At 42.2% G+C, this 16,537-nt stretch overlaps 2 protein-coding genes across 3 annotated transcripts in view; one reads left to right on the top strand and one right to left on the bottom strand.

Annotated features, from left to right (window-relative positions):
- The window catches only part of LOC133137508 (zinc finger and BTB domain-containing protein 47-like), a 32,847-nt gene extending 32,167 nt beyond the window's left edge, over positions 1-680 (top strand). The window contains exon 6 of the mRNA XM_061255826.1: positions 265-680. Within this exon, the coding sequence (XP_061111810.1) occupies positions 265-680 (416 nt within the window). The remainder of the gene's footprint in view (positions 1-264) is intronic.
- Positions 681-8,927: 8,247 nt separating this feature from the next.
- klhl40a (kelch-like family member 40a) lies at positions 8,928-15,582 on the bottom strand. Of its 2 annotated transcripts, XM_061254603.1 has the most exons (7): positions 15,566-15,582; positions 13,181-14,364; positions 12,654-12,814; positions 11,441-11,548; positions 10,927-11,112; positions 9,953-10,102; positions 8,928-9,578 (listed from the first exon to the last, which is right to left on the bottom strand). In XM_061254603.1, the coding sequence occupies exons 2-7, from the start codon at positions 14,273-14,275 to the stop codon at positions 9,467-9,469; spliced, it is 1,812 nt and encodes a 603-aa protein (XP_061110587.1). In that variant the 5' UTR covers positions 14,276-14,364; positions 15,566-15,582; the 3' UTR covers positions 8,928-9,466. The 2 variants fall into 2 exon arrangements, with proteins under 2 accessions (XP_061110587.1, XP_061110586.1); XM_061254602.1 differs by lacking the exon at positions 15,566-15,582 and having other exon boundaries at positions 13,181-14,530.
- Between the last annotated feature and the right edge of the window lie 955 nt (positions 15,583-16,537).

Genomic DNA, 16,537 nt, shown 5'->3' with positions numbered 1-16,537 from the left:
TTAGAGCAGCTGACTGACCCCTGAAAGAAGCACTTTCAGGTTACCATTCAATTGGAGGCCTTAGGTAAATAATTAAAATTTGAAAGTTCACTGAACCAGTGGGAAAGTCTCAAATGGACATAGGAGAACATTGTTTTGTGATTTAACACCAGACCATGGTGCTTTTAACAGACACCCGTCAGCCCCTTGGACAGGGTTGTTATGTGCCGTGTGTGTGTGGAGTCTGCTGAGTGTTTGTACGCCTGTGTCGTCCGTCCGTTGCAGGAGAGAAGCCATACATCTGTGAGATCTGCGGGAAGAGCTTCACCAGCCGGCCCAACATGAAGCGTCACCGCCGCACACACACGGGCGAGAAGCCGTACCCCTGCGACGTGTGCGGCCAGCGCTTCCGCTTCTCCAACATGCTCAAGGCCCACAAGGAGAAGTGCTTCCGGGTCAGCAACCCCGCCACCTCCGAGGCCGACCCGCTGGGCCTCGACCCCGTCTCCCCGGTCGGCAACATGGAGGCCAGCGTCAATCAGGCGGAGCCGGTGACGCTGCCAACGCAGGCCGGAGACGTCGCCTCGCCCCACGCCCACCTCTCCCTCCCTCTCCTCCACTCCATGGGGGGTCTCTCAGCCTCCCCTCTGCCCCCCCTGCCCCCCCTTTTCTCCACTGGAAGGATTAATAATAATAATTAATCATTGGTGTGTCTCCCCCCCCCAAAGAATCCGTGACCTCACTCTGCCAAACTCAGAATTGCAGACTTAAATTCAAACCCCCAGGGTTCCTACAGTTTAAGTTTCCTAGCCATTCATAGTGTCTCTGTTCTCTGACACACTGTTTGGTTTCAGAGGCTATGAACAAAATGTAGATTGCATTTACATAGCAGAATTTTATATACGTGTATTAAATATATTAACCTGTATCAAAGCCCTTAACTTTTTTTTTTTCCATGTGGAACACGTCTGCCATTTCTTTTCGGTAGGATCTTTTCTGAAAGTTTTTGTCGGCGTTGGCTGCTGGGTAATGCCACACTCGAGTGCCGCTTTGCCGCATTTGGGATTTGCACAGGCTTTACCACAAATCTCTGCTCCGTCTTATGTAAGGGACTTTCTGGTGGCCCTTGCAAAACCCTCAACTTTTTTGAGCTGAACAGAATTTTTTGATATTTTTCTTTTGTTTGATGCTTCGGTTATTTTCCTGAGGAGTTGTTGGGGGATGAGGTTTCTGGGGAGTGAGGTCCTGGTCAACAAACATTGGCAGAAAACACCCTGGGGGAAAACTCCTCGCCCACCCAATCAACGCTCTTTTATCCTTCCGGATTTTTCTTAGGAGGTTCCCGAGGGGATATGAGTGGTTCCTTACAGGGATGTTCCCAGACAGTGTTACACACAGCCCTGAAAAGGGTCAAGGCAGGTGGTCGTTCAAAGTTAACCAACGGTACAGATACTCGGAACTCTGTTGGATTTGTCTAATGATTCCCCTCAAGACAAGATGGTGGTGGATATTTCTGATGACTTTGCCACCACTATGATAAAGAAGCTATAAGTATATTTTTATTTTCCTTGTAGCAGATGTAGCAGTCCCACTGATTTCACATGTCTCTCCAGTGATATCAAAATGCTTATTTGTCTTTAAGTGTGTTCATATTGCATCGCAATAATCAAATCCTGCGAGTGTAGTTTATAGGGTGATGCTATGCTGCATTTATTAGCCATTTTACCCCCAGTGGTGATTATGATGCACTCTGTCCTCAGCTATGTTGCGATATTAGGCATGTAATGCCATTTTTAAGGTTTTTGTAAAGCACGGATGTGTGAAACTGTGCAGGGCACAATGGAAGTTTTGCACTTCTGTCTGTTAGAATGTGAGTGAGAGGGTTTCTGTGGAACACAGTCTCTTGACCAGTTGGTCGTTAAATATCGCGGTCGATTTAATCAAACTCTTTGATCCCCAAGGGCAGTCTAAAATGTGGAGGAGGTACTCTTCCAAACTCTGCCCAAACTACACAATTTCTTGCTTACATTAAGCAATTAAAAAAAAAAAGAAAAATGTGACATTAACTTGGCACTTGGATTAGTTTGCTCCCCTACCTGAATGTGGACTTTGTCTCATGAGCCTCATGGCTTCTGGTCCCCTGTCACTCAGTGACTGAAAAATCACAAGACCATGTGGCAACACTGGCTACACTTACAGTGAAGCATAGCCCACAATAGAATATTCAGTTCCATTTCGTCTGAAAAAAAGTTTCTCACGCATACAGACAGCCCCGCTCCATATTAAAATTGATGTGAATAGTTGAAATTGACCTGTGCAGGTTTTGCAATCGTTGGGTTACAAATTCAGTTTTCTTTCTCTCCAGTTCAGCATATTGGAGATCATGTTTTTCAATCTCATAGCTGGTGTAGGAAAATGCCAGTTCAGCTGGCAGTAATATAGTATTATGTAATAAATGCATACAGTATAGAAAAATGAGATCATGCTGTAGAATAGGAGGGAAGGATTCCTGTTTTGGTACTAGACCTTAGTTCTTCATCCTACTCCGTGTCATACTGACCAGGGGGCCAGTCTGGAGGTCCCTGATCCCCAGTTCTGCGGTTGGGCTATTAGTTTTAACGATGTGGTGATCTAGTTAATTTCCCAGTCAGGTTGCCAATGCCACGTTTCTGTTTTATGGCATGTATTTTAATGCAGTGTAGTCTAAACATCTGGTGCTTATTAATTAGCTGTACAATCAATTTCGGCTATATGGTGCCACTGCAAGAAGAGTAACAATTTTCTTCAGTTATATAATGCAGGAATCACACGTCTTGCATTTCTACTGTATTTTCCGGAGTAGTTTTTATGAGGGGGAAAAACATACTGTAAAAATAGGTTCACAATAATTTTTTTTCTTTCTGGAATGCTATAAGAATCAGATTTGAGAGCCCATAGGGCAGATTTAATTTTTTTTCGCAGCACATTGTGTGGGTTGCGGGGATATTTCTTACTTCCCGCTCTTATTGTCTCCCATGCTACAGTACCCTCTGCTTTACTGAGTGCTTCATCCTGCCAGCCCGTATTCCCAGTGGAGTTCTGTTCGGCACCGAACATTATTTAATTCACGTGGGGATTCGTGCACGATGAAGTCCTGCTGGGAGATGGAACAGGGAATGGTGCTGATTTTAACAGGTGGCCCGAGATATAACCGAACATGTTGAGTCCATTTTAATGAGTATGAATCAATTTTCATATTTATGTCCGCAGCTTCACTGTGGCCAGAAAGTAGCTAATTATGACACACGAGATGTGCAACTTCATGGTAAATCAGTAAAACTGCCAAATCCGTCATGGGTGTGTGACATCAAAGGGTTATCTTTCCCTTACATTTTGATTTGGCCCTGAGGACTAATGTTGGTTAAATCTTGCCCGCATTTACTGCTATCAGTTTGTATGAGTCTGACCTTCATTTTTAAAGACATTACACGGCAATGGTCTTTCAGATTTGATTGGAAGTCATTGCATCTCTTTACGAAAGCTATAGCCCTATGAAGTGTTTATGATAATGATTTGTCTGGCAAGTTGGAAAACCTTATCTGTTAAGCCTTTGGAATTAACACCCAAAAATATAAGTGCAATTTCATCGCTTTCTTTTTTTTTTAGACAAATGCACTTTGACAATTATATTATTTTGATTTAAATATCATGTTTGAAATAATAATAATGTAAAACCAGATTTGCAGAGGGGTGATGGATATTTCCGCAGACTGTTTTGATGCATGGTATGTGAGCTCATACGATACTTGTATAGTGCAGAAAAAAGGCCTGTACCTTTTGTGCAGTATTTATGATGTTATTCATTTAAAAATACATATTTATCTGTACACCGTATACACAGGAAATATTATTTTTGTAGAATGGCCATTTTTCCCTTTGTTTACATCTGAATGCGAGAAACATGAATGTTATTTTGAGTGTCGGTAGGCACTAATGAAAGCATTTGAAGTTGCGATAAGCTTTTGTATCTGTAGTAAGCTGTTGTATTATAAGACATTTTAAAGAAATTTTCTGAAGCACCTTATCAAGTAGTAATACATGTTTAATAATGTTACATTGTGTTTTATATTGTGCGATAACGGTGGGAAGGGCGTAATGACTGTAGCCTGGAGTTAAACCAAAACATCTGGTAAAAAATGGTACTATTTGTTTGTTTTTTTTACCTTTGATTTTATAGCTGTTGGAGAGTCCTGATTGGCTGCTTTGTGCATACATGGTCCAGGTTAAAGTTGGCCTGGAACTTTGCACTGTGGCAGCATTGATTGGGTCTTTCTTTTGGACCTGTTGAATCCCCAGCCCTTATTGGTTGTGGCTAGTGTCACTCTGTGTCGGTGGATGTGGCAATCGGTGGATGGGCTCTGTTGTGAATCAGGCCTGTGGGAGTGGTTGCACTTTAACTCGTAGAGCATAGTCTCCCCCTTGTGGTCGCAGAATAAAATGCACATTCACTGAGGAACATGGCTACATGTTTATACATCAATAAAGGAACATTTGAACTCTTTATTTATACCCACTCCCTTTTTAATACAGCCCTGTATGAACATGGCAGGAGTATTGCATCTTCCTCTTAGTAATATTTGTTTATTTCTGCCAATAATAATAATATATATAAATATATGATGGTCTGTACTGAGTTGGTTAATGATTGATTAAAGAGATAAGCACAATGTAATTGGACTCGTTCTTAAATTCAGTTTTCAAACAAAAATGTCAGTTAGCTAAATGTGGACAGATATAGCCCACATAAGTGTTTATTCAACTTCGATAATTCTTAGAGGTCAGACGCCATTTGTTTTCATTATCTGTGAATGCATCCATCATCTATGCGTTTAAGTATACGCAGACACATACACACAGATTTTTTGTCCTGCAACAACTTAATAAAATCCTATGTATTTTCTTAGGAAAAGGGGCTAATTTGTTTTTAATTTCTTAGTGTTTTTGCTGTAAGTATAGGCATAGGCTGCCCTGAACTTCAGGTAACCTGTGGGGGACAGTTTGTTGTACTGAAGTAGGATAATCATTTTTAGAAACGGTTTCTGAATGGGAGGAAATGATAAACCCTTAGGAAGCTATCATGGTCCGAATGGAAAGTAAATTGTGTCTACATTTTTTCTTTCTGGCCTTTTCTGATTTTTGTGTTTGTTAAAGTCTCGTTGTTGAGATGGTCTTGATGACAGCAGATTGAGTTTATTTCTTTTCAGAGCTTTTGATTTCTTCATTGGGGTGCTGAAGATCAATCACCTTTGTGATTATGTGTTTGTACAGCAGTGCAATTGTATCAAAAATTGGAATTGAAATTTCAGAAATTGCTTGATACTTTTTGTTAAAGGGGCAGTTCTAAAATAGCTATATTTCCACATACCTAGAGTGGGAATCCAGATATTTTCTGAGGTTTGTGAATAACCATGTCATATTCCAGAAGAGACTAATGTAATTTCTGGTGCTTTGGTGTAGAAAGGTCATAAAATCTGGGTGCAGACATGGCACCCAAGTGGAAATATTGCATTATTTTATTAGACCTACAACTTACCTGTAGTGTGTTTCACTTCTTGGGAGACACACCATATTCTTTATACAACAAATAGGGGTGTCATATGATAGGTAAAGTGGGCTGGGTAAATTTACTTTCCACATCAGTGGTACTCCTCAAACAATGTGTGGTATGGCATCTGGCCTGTATCCAGAACTAAGAGATTTCAGTAAGTAGGCCTATCTTCTCAGGCCAGATCACACTTTAATATGCCATTAGAGTTTGTTACAGTGTCGCTCTACGGACTGGTATGTGGGGGATGAGGTGTATTAAGCTATTTTCGAGAGAGTGCCCTGAAGTTAATTTGTCCTTGGTCCCTCTACGATTTTCAAGCTTCAGCTCCGTAATCAATCTCACCAAAGTGGTCAGCTTAAGCTGTTTGCTGAAACACAACAGGAAAACACGGTCATGCTCCATTGCTCCTGATTGGAGCTGTTGTCATGTTCCTGTTTAGATCTGGCTTTTGTGTGAACACAAGAATACAGCCCTAATCAGGTATCCCTGGTACATATCACTTATTCTGTTTATTTCAATAAGCAACGGCACTTCATTTTGCCAACAGGTTTAGTTTAAAAACAGTAAATAGCGAACGGGTAGTGTATTCCTAAGCAGTGCCATTCTAATATTTTATCATTCTACGTTATGGCCAAATTTTTTAAATTAACCTTAGTTCCTAATAAATCAACAGCACTTGTATTCTCATGTGGAAATGGTCATTTTTTTACTTTAGTGCATTTCAGAAAGAAAAGAAAAAGATTAGAATAGTTGGCGTTTGTGTGAGGCTCTGAGAAGCAGCAGCAGCTGCAGACTGAGGTTCTGTTTGATGGTAGCACAGTGTAATTGTGGTTTAATTTGCGGTCTGGAGGGAATATATTCAACCTTTAAACTCCTTTTGCTCTTATTAGGCTCCAGAAAGGCAGAGAGTGTTTTTTAAATTGTGGAAAACATTGTGCGTCTTGCAACTAAGTAAATGATTTGAGAAGAACAGATTAATCCTTTTTCATTTCTCTTGGGCAATTTATTGAAAGTGCATTATATTTGCTGCCGGACTTGCTTTCTGGATGTTTATAGATTATGACTCGGTCAGTCTGGGATATGTGACCAATAATGGGTATTGCAGGGGCTGTGTTTATGAGCTTGTATCAAATTAATATCGACTCTCAGCATTAAAATGGAGAGACGCACTTTCCATAAAGACAATGTAAAAACATGGTTGTGCACTGTTATAATTTTAACCTGACGCTGTAGAAACACACCTGCCAATTTGATACAAATTCATTTTTCGGCTCTGAGACGTATTTTTAGGATGACCAAGTAAAAGCACAGGAAGATGACTGCACTTTCCTTTAAGAAAAGTTATTTGTTCTGGTCTGAATGTGTGAACTGTTCATGTGCTTTAGATAGTGAAATGGTATTTGTTTCTGTTATTCCAAAATGTTTTTAATTGTGTTTTCATTTTAAGCTTTTGCTGCTACTGTGGTGAGGGCTTGTTAGCCGAGCAGGACTTATGTGGCCTTCTTGCACAGACCAAAAGGAGAAATACAATTTAAAAGATGTGCTCCCAGTTTCTGGATGTGGGTCTAAAAGTGCTACAAGTGTATCTACTGTAGAACATGAAGGTAGCATATAGATAAGGTTGTGAATTATAGTATTGTAACTGTTTTTTACATTAAAGTATGCAATAGGCAAGCCAATGATACATATGTTTTATTGGTGGAATTTGAGCACTTCAACTGTTTTGCTTTATTTTCATATTTTTGGTTGTATTTGTATCCATGTGTGACTGGTGGAGGTTATTGAATGAGGAGCAGCAGAATAAAATGGCTGACACAAGAGGACAAGTTAAAACAGTTTAGCACACGTTAAAGAGGAGATATCGGGGACAATCCATTTGTTTTATTGTTTTGGGTTCCCTTAGGGAGGAAGAGGCCTTTTTAATTGCATTTTAAAAGACTTGCTAATGTGAAGCTAATTCTTATCCAAGACTCAAATATCCTTTTATGTTCATTCACGTTTTGTAAATGTTTTCAAAGCTAAAACAAATCTCCCATCCACATCATTTTTTTTCACAATCTAGTGAGCCAATCATTTGCATTTCAGTCCTCTGTATTGCTGATTCTATATTTTGCTACAGTATGTAAACACAATGTCTTAGCTAACTCCAGTGTACATAAACCACATGTAGGCAGTAACTGTTGTGGTTATATAAACGGAACGTTAAAACCAATACAAAGATGATTGTGTCTAGAGGTGCTAATAATAGTCTATTATTCTATGTCATTTATTGTATTGGCTAGTGTATGTTGTCTGTAACACAAGAAAGAGAGAAAGGAATCCTTTCGGTATTAAACAATATAGATATATATTATTCCACATGTCGTGTGTCCTGTGGTCATTGTCTGTCTGGGGAAAGGGATCCCGAGGGTGGGAGAATGAAGGGATTCTTTGTCTTTGGGGGCAGAGAGGCATTGTTCCATTCTCTGTGTACGCTGTTGCCAGTTTCCCCACGTCCCTTCCGGAACGTTCCTCCAGTTTCTCTGTGCAAGCAGCTTCTCCGCACTAGCCCCAGCCCAGTGGGTGTTAGGACTCCAATGCTTGTGTCCCTAAGCGTGTCATTGATATGGCCTTCTGTGATGGCGGTTCTTCTCCAGTGAGCTTCAGTTCAGCTGTTTGACCTTTCGGTTCTTTAGAGCTTACTCTGAGTAGATTCATTATGAAGGAATCAGCCTTACTTCCTGGACGATTCATCCATGCAGTGTCCGGTGTATTTCTACACCCTACTGTCCACAAACCTGACTGTTCCAGTGCCATCTGTAGCTGGGAGTTTCATTTCAGGCAGTGTGACTGGTATTCTGACCCTGCCGCTCACCTGCTGCTCTGGGAGAATTCAGTCTGCCGCCCCACCAAACCGAATAACTGCGCTGCTCAGCTGCCAGCTGCCATAACGGCCAGACTACACAAATTTCAAAGTAGGAGTGTGGTAGCTTGTGCCATCCTGGACCTCTCCAGAACAATGCAGGGGTATGACAGAACAGCAGTTATGACAGGGCTTTCCCAACTTGACTGATGATGCCCCTGTTTACACGTCAGTAAAGATTGCGTTGTGATGCTGTCCAAGCAAAGTACATGTCTGTGCTTAGACGTATGTGTATATTAGCTTAAATTAGTGGAACTTAGTAAGAGAAATTAAGAATGATGTTTTGGGTAGCTGCCAGGAAAGCAGCTTCTCTTTGTTATCCATGTGTGATTTCCACACAGTTCTGGCATTCTGAAAAGGGCGTCATGGCTCCCTCTGCAGTTTCTTATGATAAAGTACATTGACTTATTTCACAGTTATGTCGGCATGGTAGTATTTTCAAGCAAGTACAGCAAGGTTTTTCTTTCTTCTTTATTGAGAAAAATTTCATACAAATTATTAATATTTATGTGGTCATTTACCTTACAAAATTCACAAACATCCTAGTGTTCTTTGCTCCAGTGTCCGATCACACACACACACCCCTGTATCTGTTCTGCTCCCTCCAGCCTCGAATTAAAAAAAAAACTAAATCACAAAAACGTCTTCAGTAACCACCTGTACTAAAAAAAAGTGATGCATCACAGCAATGGTACATTTCTTGAAATCACACCAAAGTTTTTTCAAAGTTAATTTAACTTTGGGCACAGCAGGAAAAGCATTGGGGATCCTCGCCTCTGACACTAGTACCACTGAAATTACTAGTATTACTATGCAATGTGTTCTTCGATTCTAGAGCCTTCCAGTGCGGGGACTCTGATGGCGAAGACGTCATGTTGGAATCATTCTTTGTGATAAATGGTTGGGGGCGGGGGGGGCGATTAGGGCCTTTCAGGATAGCCTCATGGAGCCTCTTGGAGCCCGTGTACCCTCGTTCTCCGGGGGCGGAGGGCGGGCGGTTAGAGCTTGGAGAGCCGCAGGGTGTTGAGACGCAGAGCCACGATGGTGGAGCCGGATGCGTAGCTGATCTCTCTCAGAATGCCGTTCCAGCTGTTTTCCTCCTCGTCAAATCTGTCAGACATATCATCACCGCATTTATGCGCCGTTGTCGCTGTTTATTGTTCATGGTTATTATTGTGTCCTTTTTTGCCTGGTTATGGATGTTCTCTATATGTGTATATATGACTTATGGTTCTATGTTAGCTTTGTGCTATAGTGATACATATTCACTTGCTGGTCTGGGAATGTTGGTTGCCAGGTCTATCACAGTGAAGCTCGACCTGGCATGTGAATGCATGCATGTGAATGCATGTATGTGCTTTTACATAATTATATTCAATGAGCCACCCTAGATGTGAGCTGTGTTCTTTAGCCTTGTTGCTGTGGGGATCTGAATACATGTGTACTGGAGACATCCATAACCATGCTGAGATCACATGACTCACTTCCAGATGTCTTTCATCTCGGTGGGCACCAGCTCGTCGCTGTCCTCGCTGGGAACCGTGGCGAACCCGCCCACGGCGTACAGCGACCCGCCCATGGAGACCAGGCTGAGGGAGCTACGCTCCTGGGGAAACGCTACGAACTCCGACCACCTGGAACACACAAACGCATACACTCACTGGGCACTGTATTAGGTAGACCTGTACACCAGCTCGTTAATGCAAATATTTAATCAGCTAATCGTGTGGCTGTAACTAAGTGCATAGAAGATGCATATGTGGTTCAGCTGTTTTTCAGACCAAATGACAGAATGCGGAAGAAATGTGATCTAAGTGACTTTGATTGTGGAATGATTGTTGATGCCAGACTGGATGGATTGAGTAGCTCAAAAACTACTGATCTCCTGGGAATTTTCATGCAAAACAGTCCCTAGAGTTTGCAGAGAATGATGCGAAAAACAAAAAGCATCCAGTGAGCAGCAGTTCTGCGGGCAGAAACGCGTTGGTAATGAGGGAGGTCAGACTGATCAAAGTTGACAGGAAGGTGGCAGTAACACAAATAATCTTGCATTACAACAGTGGTATGTAGAAGAGCATCTCGGAATGCACAACGTGTCAAATGTCTTTTAATGGATAGGCTACAGCAGCAGAACACCAATAAGTAAAAAGAAAAAAAGGAAAGTAATAAATACCTAAGCAATTGCTTAGTGAGTGTACGTATACATACACAATTAAATTAATTTGAAGTCCCAGCTAACAGCAATGGATAAACAAAATAGCAGTAGGTTTCATTGGAATTGAATTGTGATATTCATGGTGAAGCAATGAATACTGTTCCAGCAACCTTTCAGAGCATTTGACATTGATTTAATTTTGTGTTTTTTGCATAACTCTTTTGCGGTATGTGTTTTTCAGTCTTTGTGCAGTGCACCAAGTCCTCTAGCTTTACATTTGTTTGCCCCTCGAGTCCCACTCACGTGTTGTTGACAATGTCGTAGACTTCCATAGTGCTGGTGAGGCCTGTGTCCGTGACTCCCGCTGCCACGTAGATCTTGTCCTTATGGGCCGTGACTCCGAAGAGAGACCTGGCCGTCTTCAGTGGTGCCAAGTCCTTCCACTCAAACTTCTTAGGGTTGTAGACACACACCCTCCTCAAGCATTTTCTACAGGTAAAGAGACATCATTATTTTATGCACTTATTACACTTCAGGACACACAAGGACATATGTGCATTATACACTATCTGCAATATTAAATTCTTGTAAAAGGCTCAGTGAAAGTCCCAGTCAAACACTCATCTCTCCTACTGCACATCTCACAGTTCTGTAACCTTTAGAAAGGCTGTTTTACACATCATATAACAGCACCTGACCGAGTCAATAAATGGCTGTGTTCCATGTCTTACCTATAAAAATTTCCCATGAAGGTAAAGACTAAAGAAGAGTTCAGTAAAAGGATGTGCTAAGGGGGAAATAAGTTTTAGACACGTACTTGCTCCCTCCTTTTCCTCCGATTACGTAGACAAGGCCATTATGTGACACGGTCCCGTGGCCATACACTGCGTAAGGCAGAGGGTCCGACTCCCCCCATTTGAAAGAGCTGAAGGAGAGAAAAACACAGATTCAGAACATCCATCTCACCACATCTCAACCCTATCACTTCTTATTTGTGGAATACAGTTTAATGTTGTTATTGCTGTTGTTATTGCTCAATGCTGTTGTTCACATCAGTGTAATTTTAATAGATGTTACACAGATGAACTCTAGCAGTGTATTTATGGAGATGAGAGGAGTCCTGGGTAATCCGTCAGAGTTCTGAATGGCAATTCACGTAGAGATTTATAGACCCCTTGTTAATTAAAGGTGAACTGAACAAAGGGAATCTTTCCCCTTGAGCGTAACACTGGAATACTTTGCCGCAATGCGGCCCTCAGGGGCCCGGGGCCGGGGTCACATCCACGCTTCCCCCTCCAGAGCCATGCAGTATTATTATACTATTTCTCCTGCAGTTACTGGCCCGTTCCTGCTGGGTCATCACTTTGTGCAGATTTCCCTGGAGGCCTGTTTATAAACCTCAGCTCTCTGCTTCCCCTCAGACCTCCTTGATCAATAACACTTACAGAGCGTAGCTCCGCTCAGCCCCTGCTGTTACAGTCATTTTTTTAACTGGCTAAAGATAGCCATCCATCATGTCCCAATCATTGACTGCTCCTTGCGAAAGGATATCACAAAGTATGACATCCAATGAATACATTTGCACAATTTATATTAGCTGATTTACTGTGTTGCCACTTTCAATTTCAACTATTTGTTTTATGCGGTTGTAAAATGTGTTTAGCCTTGGTAAAAATGATGAATTACAAGCTGCGTTGCAAACAGGTATCTGTGCAGTCAAGCTTATGATGGACCTATAACATTGTGAAAGAAGCAGTTTATGTTTTGTACAGTCAATATTGTTATGGCTGAATTTGCTTAAATCATCTCATGACTATAGGAGATTATCAGTGATTGAAAAAATACTAGATTATTATCAGCAATATTAATGAACTGGGTTTACAAAATGGCCTCAACATGACTATATTGTTTCTGGAGGATAGGAAAATTAGAAAGGATATATATGGTGCAGTTTGCTGTGGGAGTTTAAACAGCAGTTCTCAGCCATAAGAGGGTATGAAGCAGAGTCATGGGGCTCCCAGGAGACTCACTGTCTGTCGTAGATCATCACGGAGTCCAAGACATGCTCCCCTTCTTTCAGCTCTTTCCCCCCCACCACAAAGATGGAGTTTTCCGCCTCGGCCATCCCGAAGAGGCAGCGTGGTGTTGGAAGAGAGGGCATTCCCAGCCAGTCGGAGTTAATGGGATCAAACTGTGATTTCACAAGAACAGGTCACATTAATCCTTCAAGGTAACAAGAACTGTTCACAACCAGTGCTGCACAACTAGGCTACAAACAGGACAGAAACTAAAAAAATGTGTATATAAAAATGACTGATACTCAATTAAGACCCACAAATCACTCAATTTCAGGCTTTCATTATTGGATTTTCTTAAACTTATTTACTTATGACATAACAAGGAAGTCAAATCAGGAAGTCACATCACAGTTGTCATGGCAAAGGTGTTTTTAGATGTTACAAGCATTATCTGGCACAGTTGTGGAGAAAATAAGCACAATGTCTGAGAGAAGCTGAATAAATATGACATGATTTGTGGGTGTAATAAATAGACATACCTGTAAGAAGTAGGAGTTGAGGGGTTCATCCTTGTCCTCCTCACTGTAGAAAAGCCCTCCAGCCACAAATACCTGGTTCTCCTTGGTGACCAGACTGCAGTGGTTCTTGGGAATTTGGGTGGATTCAGACGCCATGTAACATTCGTTTTCTACAGGGTCGTAGGCCACCGTCCCCGTTTCACTGATCAGGAGCATCAAGTCTTTGAGGAACGTGCCGAATCGGGGATTATTATTGAGGATTCCTGGAAGCATACCACCCTTCCCCTTGCCTTCAGACTTCTTGCCCTTGCCCCCTTTTCTTTCTGGAAGCTTCCCCTCGCGGGCATCCCTGACCAGCTGCAGCTTGGTCTGGATCTCCTGGTTGGATTCGATCCACTTGTGCTTCTCCACCTTGTCGGTGAAGTAGTTTGCGTCCATGAGCCGGAAGCGGACACACTCCAGGAGGTCCGGGAGGTCCTTCAGACGCTCGCCCTCGTCATGGGCGACCCACCTGAGCACCGACTCGAACACCACCTCCTCGCTCTCCACGTTGAGGGTGTCTGAGGTGATGATGGCGGCCAGCTCGCTGGGGCCCAGATGATGGTAGTCCTGATCCCGCACCAGCACCTGGTAGTGCTCGCAGATGTAGTCCCGGGCGGCCACGGCCAGGTCGCGACAGTCCAGCAGCAGTCCCAGCCGGAAGATGGCCAGGCAGTTCGCCAAGCCGAGCCGGTCACAGAGGAAGGAGACGCACACGGTGAAGAGGGAAGGGATCTGGAACATGTTGGCTGCCATGAATATTTCCTGGACATTGTTCTCCGTCAGGTTGATGTCTGAGGTGTAAATATACCGCAACACCGTCGACATGACACCGGGCTCGACGTCCTCGAGGACGACCTCCCTCTTCTTGCAATCCTCCGAGTCCGACTGGAACATAATCTTAAAGAACGGGCTGCAGGCTGCCAGCACCAGCCTGTGGCACGGAAGCTCCTTGTCCTTTACTTTCAGGATACAGTCCACAAACTTCATGTTCTCCAGCAGGTCGCAGAGCCCATCCTGAAGCAGGGTCTGGTGGTATATCCGTGGCTCTTCTGTGGGGTTTACGGGTAGAGCCATCTTTAGCGAGTCTATGTTTGTGATGGCGGGTGGATTAGCAAGTGTCCCGGTCACCTCTCCAGAGCAGAGCGGTGGCTCATTCAAAGCCCCTGCCACAGAAAGAAGAAGCCGGCTAAGATGGGTTGGAGCTAGAATGCACTGATGTGTTTGTCCTCAGCTGTTTAAACCCTTCAAACTCCATAGGCGGGTGAGGGCTTATTTATAGACTTGGGCTCACAAAAAAAACACAGGAATCCATATTGGTTCATGTGAAATAGGACACCTCAGCCCCTACCCTCCACTGCAGCCAGGCCTGCCCAAAGCAACAACTGACACCCTGTCCCAGGGAGAGCCCCACCCACAGAGAACATGACAAGGCTTAGTGCCTAGAACCATCATAACCCCCTCCCCACCTCCCCACGGCTATGAAGTACTACTGCTACGTCACCGACATCACTATTTCTGCCTTCACCTTGGATGGATCCCAATCTGTGATGTGACATCACTGTCTACAAGAGGGGGGTTTCTCTCATTTTGGTCCCTTGATATAATACACAAAAAACATTTAACCACATTGTCTGCCACTCTGTGTAACCCTCTGCAAATAGCTGAGTTACTGTGCTGTCCCCAGAAATCAGAGCTAACTTTAAACTTTAGGAAATGGTGTATAAATCTCATCTAGTCAGCCAAAGGGGGCCCAGGTAATTAAATGTTGCTGAACACTTTAACTTTGCTTTGCTGAGCTCTTTAAAAGGATTTTTAAACTTCATTAAGAAAAAGTTCAGTTTGATAAACTGATATGCTGTACATTATATACTTGGCTTAAACCAACCATTTTTGCCCAGAGTAGAAACGTATATTATACCCATATACCCTGAATTTCAGCCCTGAGATTCTCCTCTTGGCTTGACAGATATTTCTTTATTGAATCTATAATAGTGAATGTATAACTGTAAGTGTATAACAGTGAAAGTATAATGTTTGAAAGTACAATGCATAATATCTGTTCTTCTGTGATTCCATGTGACTACCTGGAAAGCACTATGGCAGTTTTATATATCATTTTTTTTTTGTGGAAAAAGTCAACCTTCTCTAAAACTGTTTATTCCAATGATCCCAGACATGTTTTATTCTAGTTTGGATTTTTTCCTGATACAAAATCCAAAATATATGGTTCCAACTTTTTGTTTCCCTGTCAACCAAATGTACTTCATAACTGAAATATTGATTCTAAATATAAAATCTGTGCTCAGCCACAGACATACTTATCTTTGTATCCTAAGCAACATGTTCCATTCCTACTGCATTCACCATTATAACAGTGTGTCAATCCTCCCCTAACAGATATGTATGGTGCTAGCTGCACGGTATGTTCTGGAGATAGAAGAGGGGAAAAATGGGAAAAAATTATCCACCTGAGTTTTGATGATCATTTATTAAATTATATTTATAAACTGTAATTTACTAAATGGTTCAGGATATACACATTTAGTTTGTACACCTTAAAAACACAGGGCGTTTGGAAAAACTTCACTATGGCATATGTTATACGCTTTGTAGCATATGTACTCACTACGCTGTGTTAAAGAACAGGCGTTTTACTCTTACTCTTTACGACAAATCCAATGGGTGATTCTCCTGAAGGTTGTTATGTACATCCGTGAAAGTTGTTCATGTAGTCCTATACATTTTGTTTGTAAAATGATTATTTTTATTCCTTATCAGAGTACCTTCTGTCTTACTGTTCCATTTTATTTGAAATAACACATTGCAGTAATCTCTCTGGATCTCTGTGGAACAGAAGTGAGACTTCACAAGAACAATAATGCCAGCTGCTGCCCAGTCCTCGCAGTGTGCCAACAGTTTGTTTTTTTGTTTTTTCCTTTTTTTCACTTCTGAAATGTCACAGCTTATTTCAGGTTCCTGGATCCACGGGTTCTGAAGAAGCCTTAATGACAGGACAAATGGACTCAGCTGTATTTATAGCAGGGATATCACCTTTCAGACACTCATGTAGGCCATGGCGTCAGAGGGGAAATGTTCTAGACTGTGCCGGGTGCAACAGGTTGAGTCGCAGGAGACTTGAATATATCATGAATATAACAACGCATGTCTCTATCAATAGCCAGGATTGGTCTGATTGAAGCAAATGTGTGATGACTGCGAGAGCCAATAGGCATAGCTGTTCAAAAATATGACCTTGTCTCATTCTCTTTCTGGTCCCTGTGTGAGCACATAAACTGCCATCAAGCTAGCATTATTGTTTTTTGGTACTTGTGATTA

Source organism: Conger conger, chromosome 9, assembly GCF_963514075.1.
Source record: "Conger conger chromosome 9, fConCon1.1, whole genome shotgun sequence".
Classification (NCBI taxonomy): Eukaryota; Metazoa; Chordata; class Actinopteri; order Anguilliformes; family Congridae; genus Conger; species Conger conger.
The sequence above is the reverse complement of the archived record's forward strand: the minus strand, read 5'-3'. Positions and strand labels throughout refer to the sequence as shown.

Bases quoted from the DNA above. Each gene is read 5' to 3' on its own strand.
- klhl40a (XM_061254603.1), bottom strand. From the start codon at position 14,275: ATGGCTCTACCCGTAAACCCCACAGAAGAGCCACGGATATACCACCAG. The intron at 11,549-12,653 runs GTGAGTCTCCTG...TCTCTCCTTCAG, and splicing joins GTGATGATCTACGACAGACA to CTCTTTCAAATGGGGGGAGT. The intron at 11,113-11,440 runs GTACGTGTCTAA...CTTTACCTGTAG, and splicing joins GGAGGAAAAGGAGGGAGCAA to AAAATGCTTGAGGAGGGTGT.